The 9497-nt window shown below is 62.7% G+C and overlaps 4 protein-coding genes across 4 annotated transcripts in view; 3 read left to right on the top strand and 1 right to left on the bottom strand.

The window, feature by feature from the left end:
* Positions 1-1342, top strand: part of BCAN (brevican) — a 13408-nt gene extending 12066 nt beyond the window's left edge. Inside the window, exons 11-13 of the mRNA XM_021376632.1 lie at positions 102-282; positions 450-632; positions 719-1342. Of these exons, the coding sequence (XP_021232307.1) occupies positions 102-282; positions 450-632; positions 719-744 (390 nt within the window). The 3' untranslated portion in view covers positions 745-1342. The remainder of the gene's footprint in view (positions 1-101; positions 283-449; positions 633-718) is intronic.
* Positions 1-9497, top strand: part of LOC110388003 (feather keratin 2-like) — a 906242-nt gene that overhangs the window by 523966 nt on the left and 372779 nt on the right. The window lies entirely within an intron of this gene.
* On the bottom strand, positions 1427-5867 carry HAPLN2 (hyaluronan and proteoglycan link protein 2). The gene is made up of 8 exons (XM_021376641.1): positions 5591-5867; positions 4321-4908; positions 3781-3892; positions 3483-3686; positions 2923-3273; positions 2643-2759; positions 2296-2481; positions 1427-2208 (listed from the first exon to the last, which is right to left on the bottom strand). Exons 1-8 carry the CDS (start codon positions 5594-5596, stop codon positions 1925-1927), a joined length of 1848 nt encoding a protein of 615 aa, XP_021232316.1. The 5' UTR covers positions 5597-5867; the 3' UTR covers positions 1427-1924.
* On the top strand, positions 5645-9494 carry LOC110387934 (ammonium transporter Rh type B-like; the record flags this gene model as incomplete). Its single annotated transcript, XM_021376664.1, is given in 9 exon segments — positions 5645-5849; positions 6903-7089; positions 7536-7686; positions 7809-7956; positions 8261-8427; positions 8631-8768; positions 8921-9054; positions 9155-9276; positions 9421-9494. Coding segments are annotated over 9 exon segments (1296 nt in total), but the record flags the coding sequence as incomplete, so codon positions are not given.

Raw genomic sequence — 9497 nt, forward strand, 5'->3', positions numbered from 1 at the left:
TGGTCCTTCTCTGTCCCTTGGGATGGGTCCCAGGTTTTGAAGGCCCAGCTGGAGTCCCTGGCACGAACTCTGCAGCACGGAGATGGGGCATGGGCGCAAAGCAAAGTGCCAGCACAGCCCTGTCCTGTCCTCCCCAGCTCTATGAGAACTGGCACCCGGGGCAGCCCGACAGCTACTTCCTCTCCGGTGAGAACTGTGTGGTCATCGTGTGGCACGACGGGGGACAGTGGAGTGACGTCCCCTGCAACTACCACCTCTCCTACACCTGCAAAATGGGGCTGGGTAAGCCACGCACCCCCCCCCCCCCCCCCCCAAGCTGGGGAAAAGAGTCCTGAGCGCCCTCAGCTCACCTGGGGTTGGGGTGGGAGCTGGCAGTGGAGGGGGGGGGAAACAGGGTTCAGCGCAGCACAGGGTGTCCACCCACTCCCCCCACCCCCCCCACCCCACAGTGCAGTGCGGACCCCCTCCCACCGTCATCAACGCCCGCGCCTTCGGCAAACCAAAGCAGCGCTACGAGATCGGCTCCATCACGCGCTACCAGTGCCGCCACGGCTTCGCCCCGCGCCGCTCGCCCATCATCCGCTGCCGTGAGGATGGGATTTGGGAGCGGCCCCAGCTCTCCTGCCGCCCCGGTGAGCACGCAGCCCCCAGCACCCCCACACCCACCCCTCGTGGATGGCTCTTCACTGGGGCTCTTTGCTTCCCGTGTCCCCACCAGGGCTGGCTCAGCACCCCGAGGATTGAGTGAGCTGTCACCTCCCCAGTCCCTGGAGCTGGCACGGATGGGGGTGGCACTGGGATGGCAGCGCAGCACCGCAGGGCGAGGGGTGTCCTGGTGGGTGCCTGCCCTCTGCTTGTTTTATATCTGTACAAAGAAACCCCGGTAACTAAAGAGCCCCTCAAAAGGAATCGCCGGAGTCTCGTGTGGTGTCTCACCTTGCACTGGGGCTGTTTGAGTCCTGGAGTGGCAACAGAGTCAAAATGAAGGGGGGGTAGGGGGGGTGCAAAGGCAAGTGACAGCTTGGACATGGCAGCGTCACCTCCAGCTGCTGCCTCCCCCCTTTTGCAGTGGGATTAAAGCGAGGAAATGGATGGCACTGAGCGGTGGGAGAGGCAGAGATACACAGCCTCGAAACTGGGAGTGGGGGATGCACAGTGGAGCCGTGGGGACCGGGTCGATGGTGGCACAGCCCGGGCACAGCGATGACCCCCGAGCCACAGGCAGAGGGAGGAGCAGCCCGAAGTGTCCCCATGTCGATGTGTCCCCACACGGTTTTCTCCCAGGGCCGTGCCAGCTGTATCACAAACCCAGAGAGCCCCGAGTGCGGTGCCAGGGACACCGATAACACCAGGGCACCGCGGGGGGAGTGCTTGAGTCCTTGGCAACCCCCCCCCCCCCCCCAATGAGACCCCAGGCAGTCCCAGCGGCAGCTTTACTGTCGCTTTATTAATTGAGAAAGCGAAACTCCATTAGTCACACTCGTTAATGCCTGGCTCTCCAGCACGCCTGCACCAGCCAAAGTCCGTGTGGCCGTAGGGAGCGAGGCCGGGGGTGCACCGAAGTTGGGGGGCTCAGGGAGCCTGCTGTGCCCACCGGGGGGCTGGACTGGACCCCCTCAATTCCTGGGATTGGAAATGGCTCTGGATTCTCCATCGAGCCTACAAAACCCTGAGGCAGCTGACTGCAGGGAGCAGCTCCACTAAATGCTCAAGCCCCCCCAGATTCAGTCCCATCGGAGGGGATGCGCAAACCCTCCACATTCAGCCCCGTCAGAGGATGCACGGATCCCCCCAAATTCAGCCTCATCGCTCCACCAGAGGATGCAAGCACCACCCCAAATCCCCCAGAGACCCCTGTCCCACCTCAAGCTCTCCACTCAGGTGACGAGAGCCGGTGCCACCCCCTCGCCTCTGCCCACCTCTCCTATGTCCCCACGAAGCAGTAGGTGCCGTAGGTCCTCAGCTCCTTGCTGGGGAAGCCAAAGCTGCGGACACCGGGCTCTGGCAGACCCCCGCAGCGCTGCCGGGGGGTGGTGATCGGGTACCGCACGCTTCCATCTGCCAGCCACCCCCCATCGCAGCGGTCCAGCCCCAAAAACTTCCAGGCGGAGTAGAGCTGCCCCACTTTGGCAATGGTAGCACCTTGGTTGCGACACGCTTGCCCGGCCTCCTTGAAGCTCAGGTGGCCCCGGATGAAATAGACCTCACCTGGGGACGGGTGGGAAATAATGGAGGGTGATGACTCCACGAGCAGCCCCGGTGTCACCACGCAGGGCCGGGGGATGCTGGAGGTACCTTGCAGCGCAGAGGTGAAGCAGAAGGCATCGAAGCGGTCCCGCTGCTTGTCCTTGGCCCCGTAGCTGCGGATGCCGGGCAGCAGGAGGCGGCCGCCGCACGGCTCCCGCGAGTTGATGATGGGGTAATGCACGGTGCCATCCAGCACCCAGCCCGCGTTGCACCAGTCCAGGCCCTCCGTCCAGGCTGCGGGGCGGGCAGCACCTCAATGTCCCATAAGGACAAAGTGGAGCACGGGAGGGATGGGGGACGGCAGCCTGGGTGGGAGCCTGGTCACCTCGGCATCGACCCTGCCAGCAAGGCAGGTTTGGGGCAGCAGGAGGATTTGGGATGTTTGTGCATGGTACCTTTGTAGAGCTGCTGGTAGGTGGCCAGCCGGGCATCCTGCTGCTCGCACGCACGCTTGGCTTCGTGGTAGTTGAATCTGTAGCGCCCGTTGCTGGGCTGGTAGGGGAAGACAACACCTGGAAAACAGAGGGACAGAGGGATGGAGGGCGAAGGAAACGCTCTCGCCGTGGAGGTTTGGCTTCTTGCCCCGCGGACACGGTGCTGAGCAGGAGGCTGGGGCTCCAGTGGCTTTGCGATGGGGACCCACTGGAGCCTCCCCATCCTCCCTCCGTCCCTCACCCTCCAGGTGCAGCGTGAGCGAGACGCTCTCGTCCTCCAGCCCGTTGACCAGCTGGCAGCGGTAGCGTCCCTCATCCTCCAAGGCCACGTCGGTGATGGTGAGCGAGGCGTCGTAGCGGTGGCTGTGCCGCAGGCGCACGCGGGGGCTCAGCGGCCCGTAGTTCTTGTGGTAGAGCCCGTTGGTGATGATGATGACGTTTTCCCCGTAATTGGCTGGCTCCACTTTGCTCCACTTCACCCGGTAGTTGCGGGGCAGGGCGCGCAGCACGCAGGGCAGCGTGGCCGTGCCACCTCGCTGCGTGTGCACCGCGGTGTGCAGGGGCTCCAGCAGGTACTGCAGGCGTGGGGCGGCTGCGGGGCACCCGTTCACCTCAAGGCATTGCCACAGCCCCGTCACCCCCTCAACATCTCCCCACCACCCTCATCAGCCTGGTTTCCAGCACCCACCCCAGCTCATTTCCCCGCTGATTCGGCCTCTAAGATGCTCAGCCCAGCCCCTGCCCAAACCTCCCAGCACCGTCCCCAAGCAGCAGTGTGCTGTCCTCATCCCCTCTCCCTACCGGGGCTCCCTGTTGGCTTCTGGAAGATGCTGGAGGAGGGGGATGCTGCCAGGAGCCAGAGGGATACGAGCAGAACCCGGCGCATCTTTAGAGCTGGGGACTGGAGGAAGCTTGGGGGGAGCGAAGGGGTCAGGGCCATGCAGCAGGATGGGTGCAGAGGGGACATGGGCAGCGACCAGCTCAATGTTTGCCCTGCAAAGTGGACTTCACACAGGACACCAATGAGCTGGGAGGTGCCCAGCACAGAGCAGCCCCCTCCCCACCCCCACCCCCACCACCAGTCCCCATCACCTCTTACCTTCCCCAGGGGAGCTGCCGTGCTCATCCACCACTGCCTGCGTCCCGGCTTCGTCACTGCTGCCCCATCTCGAGGTGAAGGGCTCTGGGAAGCTCAAACCTGTGCTGTGGTGCTGCTGGGAAGAGGGGACACGGGACACGAGGACACGGGGGCAGCTGTGGGTGCTCCCAGCTGGGTCCTGCCCTCCCCGTGAGCCAGCGCTGCTGTCACTGTCACCGTCACCATCCTGGGGCAGGCAGTGCCCCAGCAGCCCCACGTCCTGCTCCCATGGCCAGCGTTGGCCGTGCCCTCGCTCCCCGTCTCTTCCCGCTTTCTTCTCCTTTTTTTTTTTCTTTTTTTTTCCTTTTTTTTTATTTTTTCAACACCTCCCCGAGGAACGCACGGGGAGGAGGAAGCACAATTTCCCATTGTGGGCATCTTTCTCTGCATTGTTCTGCTCGGCAAAACACAGCGGTCACCAGCTAACAAGCGTGCCTTTATTCGCGGGCCACAGAGTAAGGGAATTCAGGGAAAATGTCAGCACCATGCAGGGCTCCTCACCCCCCCGTTGCAGGCAGGGACCCCCTCGGTGCTGCTCCCCACGGGATTCTGTTCTCTGCTCCCATACCCATCGGTGCTGATCAGATCCACGCTCCCCGCATGGAGTCTCTGGCTCTGGGGCTGCTGATGCCACGATCTGGGAGAGCAAAGGGGAGGGAGGGGTGGGGGGTCCACCCACCCTGACACCCCCCAGCCCTCACCCGGCCCATTGCAAAGGCACCGCAGAAGCTTCGCCGCTGTCACTTTGGGGCTGGGACGGTGCAGGCAGCAAAACAAAGCCACACAATGGGGCTGTGTTCTGGGTTCCCTTATCAGCTCCCTCCCCCCCCCCCAAGGGTGCATCTCCGGGGCTGGAGGAAACTCATCGCACGCGAATGCAGACAAGCGTCCGTCTGTCTGTCTGTCTGTCCAGCAGAGGACATGGCGATCTTGGCATGCACAGTGCAAAAAACAGCTCCCGGGTGGGAAGCAGCTCCGTGCATCCCGCTCTAGGAAGCTCCCCTTGCTCCAAGCTGCTGCCCCATTCTGGTCAATGCAATAACTCTTCTCTGAGCACTGCAGGCTCCCAAGGACCCCTACTTCAAACCACTGTGAGCAAGAAGGGGAAGAGGCCCCGTTACTCCAGGACAGGTCAAAAAAAACAACAGCAGATGCTCCTCCCCAGCTCTCCCATGGGTCTGGATCCCAAACAGACCCTGAGTGCTCCCAGCAATGCCCAGTTCAGCAGTGCCCAGTTCAGCAATGCCCAGTTCAGCAGTGCCCGGTTCAGCAGTGCCCGGTTCAGCAATGCCCAGTTCAGCAATGCCCAGTTCAGCAGTGCCCAGTTCAGCAGTGCCCAGTTCAGCAGTGCCCAGCTGCAGTTCAAGGCTCCTGGTGCAACTGCTGCTTCCCAGCTCTGCTGCAGCGCAGCGCCCGGGCTTTCTGGTGGTTGCATTTTTCCCACGTGAAAGCAGCAGCTACACCCGAAAGCAGCCCTGACTCATCTCTGCCCGGCATCCGTCCCCCCCCCTGCCCTTCCCCCCCCACCCCCCCACCATTTGGGCAGTGTGAGATCACAGCTTGGCTGCACCGACAACAGCGCCCAAGCCACTTCCCCAGCGTGGCTGCGCTGTCCTTGTCAGCTCCTTCCTCTTCCTCTTCCTCCTCGGTGCGGGACAAACAACTCCACCAAATCAAAAGAAAAGCAAAAGAAAAACTCTGCTCCAGCTTCCCAACCCCGGGGGGAGGGGGGGGAACCCCCTCTGCCAAAAGCCCCCTGGTTGCTTCTTGCCTTCATTTTCCTGAGCTTTTCCGGGCAGGATTTGGCCTCGCAGGCGTGGTTTGCAGGCAGGATTTGCAGGCTGAGCTCGGCGGCATGGCTGAGCGTGCTGCTGCGAGGCTGCACCTCGCCGGCCTCTGCTTCTTCCTCCAGCTCCTCACCATCGTCCTCTTCGCCACTTTTGTCCGGTACAGCCCGGAGAACCCCGACCTCTGCTCCACGGAGCCAAACTGCAGCCAGAGAGACCCCAGCCCGACTTTGGGGTACCCCCGTGAGTACCCTGTCCCCTGGAAGGGGGAGGGGGGGATGAGGAGAGGAGGGGAGGGGGCACAGGGAGCAGCTCTGCCTGCCCCATGCTCCCGGCGCAGGTGCAGGAAGTTGCTGTGCTCAGCTCTGAACCGGACCCCTAAAAGACAGCAAGGGTGGACATGGGGGTCATGGAAGGTGAAAGCCTGCCGTGCCCCCCTCCCCCCCCCCCCCCCCACCAGGTGCTTCTGGCACAACAGGGGCTGCAAACTCCACCCACTGCAGTTGGCAGCACCAAGGAGTTTGCGCCGAGCCCCCTTCAACAAAGCTTTCCATCCCAACCCTACCCCCCGGGCATCACGGGGGGCTCAGCCCACCCTGGCCCCCTCCCTCCCCGTGCGGCACCAATGTGGTTGGCCAGGTGTGGGCCAGTTCTCCCAGTTCCGCCCACATCTCCGCACCTGCGTGCTGACTCACTCGTCCCTGCTGTGCAAAGGGAGCGTTGTCCCAGAGCAGGATGTGGGTCCTCTGCTCGGTGTCACCTGGACCAGGTGTGGGGCAATGGCATTGCTTGCTGTGCACGCTGGGTCCCTAACCCTAACCCTAACCCTAACCCTAACCCTAACCCTACCCCTACCCCTAACCCTAATCCGAACCCTAACCCTACCCCTAACCCTACCCCTAACCCTACCCCTACCCCTAACCCTAACCCTAACCCTAACCCTAATCCTAACCCTAATCCTAACCCGAACCCAAACCCTACCCCTAACCCAACACCCCTGTGCCGATGTCAGTGGTGTGGATGGGGTTGCATGAGCTGCTCCGACAAGTTTCCAGGCTGTGGGGCAAACCACGTGCATTTATGGGGGCTGCTGTACCTGTGGGGCTGGTGTCGTGGGAACTGCTGCTGGGAGGTGACACAGTTCCCCACGGTGCTGGGACGTGTGGGTGGAGAAGGCTGATTGCCGTCAGCTGAAGGCTCCAACGCCCCAAAACCTGTTGAACCCCGGGCTGTCTGGTGGGGATCACTGCTACCCGAACCCTTGGTGCCTCATAGCCCCCCTCTGCCTCCTACCAGGGTTTCGGGATGCCCACCTCCGAGCTCTCCTCGGCTTCGGCTTCCTACTGGCCTTCCTCAGCCGCTATGGGGTGGCCAGCGTGGCCGGCAGCCTCCTCATCGTGGCCTTCACCATCCAGTGGGCCATACTGGCTCAGGGGCTCTTTTACTTCTCCACGAACAGCAAGATATACGTGGGAGCTCAGAGGTAAGGCACGAAGGGTGCTCCCTCTCCGACGCTGCCCAGCCCAGCTCCATCCCTTGCGCACTGGCTCCCTCCTCTGTAAAACTCACTGCTCTGCTCTGGAGGAGGGTGGTGAGGACCAGGCTGCTAGCTGAGCATCAGCCGGGTGTTTAGGGGAACACTGAGACCCGTTTGCCCAAGCCATGCTGTCCCCTTGCCACCGACACAGCAAGATTCAGGCTGCCCCATTCAGCTTGCAGGGATGCAGGGCGTGGAGTGCAGGGTGCAGGGCTGGGGAGGCAGGGTATGGGATGCAGCATTTGGGATGCAGCATTTGGGATGCAGCATTTGGGATGCAGGATTTGGGATGCAGGATTTGGGCTCCACTCCAGCCCACCTGCTCTCCCCAGTGCCTACCCCTTGCCCTGGCTGCACTGGATCCAGCCCAGTGCCTTACCTCTCCTTCCCAGCATGGTCAGCGCCGACTTCTGCACCGCAGCCATCCTCATCTCCACGGGGGCTGTGCTGGGTAGGGTGAATCCCCTCCAGATGCTGCTGATGGCCCTGCTGGAGGTGCCCCTCTTCGCATGCAATGAATACCTCCTGAGCAGCCTCCTGGGGGTGAGTCACTCTCCAGGAAGGGAATGGCTGGGGTCTCAGTTTCGGCTCCTGTCATCAAGACCTGCCTTGGCCATAGGCAGATCCCATAGCCTGCCCTGCACGGTGCTTTCTGTACTTGCCAGGTAAGCGACGGTGGAGGCTCCTTGACCATCCACACTTTTGGTGCTTATTTTGGCTTGACGGTTTCACGCGTCTTGCACCACCCCCACACGGACAAGAGGAAGGAGCAGCAGGATGTGGGGCAGCAGTCTGATGTCTTTGCTGTGGTTGGTATGGAGCTTGAACCCTACAACACCATAATCATAGAAATGGTGGGGGAAGGACCATCACCAATGCTGGGACATGCAGTTGTGCCTCTGAACAGCTGAGGCCTGCAGACCTCTAAGGATGGAGATCCTCCACCTTCCTGGGCATCCCTTCTTAGGAAAAAGCTTTTCCTCCTGGCCAGCCCAAGCTGCCCACACTGCCAGCTGTGGCTATTGCCCCTTCTTGCACCTATGGCTCTAGCAAGAGGAGGTTCTTTCCCTCGAGGGAGCAACCTCAGTGCCTCCACTTGCCCGCTCGCCTCCCACAGGAACCATTTGCCTGTGGATCTTCTGGCCCAGCTTCGCCTCGGCCACCACGACCCAAGACAGCGCCGAGCCCTGGGCAGTGCTCAACCTCTACTTCTCGCTGGCAGCGAGCACCCTGGCCGCCTTCATCCTCTCACCCATTCTGTATGACGAGGGCACGCTGCAGGTGGTAGGTCCTCTCTCGAGACAAAGCCAAGCCCCTGTCCATCCTGCAGGGACAGGAAGCATGACGATGTCCAAGGGAGCACGAGAGGAAGCTGGTTTGCTTTCTTGAGTTGGTTAAGACCCAGCTTGACCCCCACCGAAGCCCAAACCCCAACCCCATGCTGATGTTCTCCACGAGGACAATCCTTGTGTGTTGGCTCCGTTCAGGCCCAGCTCCAGGATGCCGCCTTGGCCAGCGCAGCCGTGATGGGGATGGCAGGGGAGATGCTGCCCACCCCTTTTGGGGCCCTCACAGCCGGCTTTCTGGCCAGCCAGCTCTCCTTGCTCAGCTCCAGGTTCCTCTCGGTGAGTTCCCTTGTGACACTAAGGTCCTGCACCTTTGGAACCGGGGTGGGGGGGGGCTGCGTTCCTAACCCCTCCAAAACCGGGGGCAGCGCAGCCTCCCCGGGCGAGCGCTCCCCCTTGGTGAACCCAGCTCCTCTCCGTGCATCCCCCAGCCCATCCTGCGAGCCAGGCTGAAAACCGAGGACACGTGCGGGGTGCACAACGTCCACGGGCTGCCGGGCATCCTGGGCGCCTTCCTTGGAACCCTGCTGGCGGCGTTGGCCACCGCGGATGTATACGGTGACAGGTGAGAAGAGCCGGCACCGAGGATGCTCTGATGGGGGGGCGGGGGGGGGCTGCTCCCCCCCGTGGCCACGAGCAGAGCCCCCCGGCCCCGTTCCCCGCAGGCTGCAGCGCGTCTTCCCGCTGGTGGCCGACGGCAGCCGCACGAGCGCCGAGCAGGCGCAGTGGCAGCTGTGCGGGCTGCTCGTCACCCTGCTGCTGGCTGCCCTCGGGGGCGGCCTCGCGGGTGAGTTTCACGATAAACCCCCAGCGAAACCACGGAAGAGGGCCAAGGAGCCCACGCGTGGATTGCCCACGCAGCTCGGCAGAGCGGCCGCTAGGTGGCAGGGGAAGCCCGGCGGGAGCTCAAGCGGATTCTCCCCATCCCCAGGAGCCCTCCTGCGAGTGAAGGTGCTGAGGTCTCCCCCCGAGAGGAACGAGCAGGAGAGCAAAGTGCTGCGGGAGGTA

The sequence above is a fragment of the Numida meleagris genome, chromosome 24, assembly GCF_002078875.1.
Source record: "Numida meleagris isolate 19003 breed g44 Domestic line chromosome 24, NumMel1.0, whole genome shotgun sequence".
Classification (NCBI taxonomy): Eukaryota; Metazoa; Chordata; class Aves; order Galliformes; family Numididae; genus Numida; species Numida meleagris.

Coding starts and splice junctions, on each gene's coding strand:
- HAPLN2 (XM_021376641.1), bottom strand. Junction 3,687..3,780: donor CGGCAGCTCCCCTGGGGAAG/GTAAGAGGTGAT, acceptor TCCTGTGTGAAG/TCCACTTTGCAGGGCAAACA. Junction 3,274..3,482: donor GAAGCCAACAGGGAGCCCCG/GTAGGGAGAGGG, acceptor GGTGCCCCGCAG/CCGCCCCACGCCTGCAGTAC.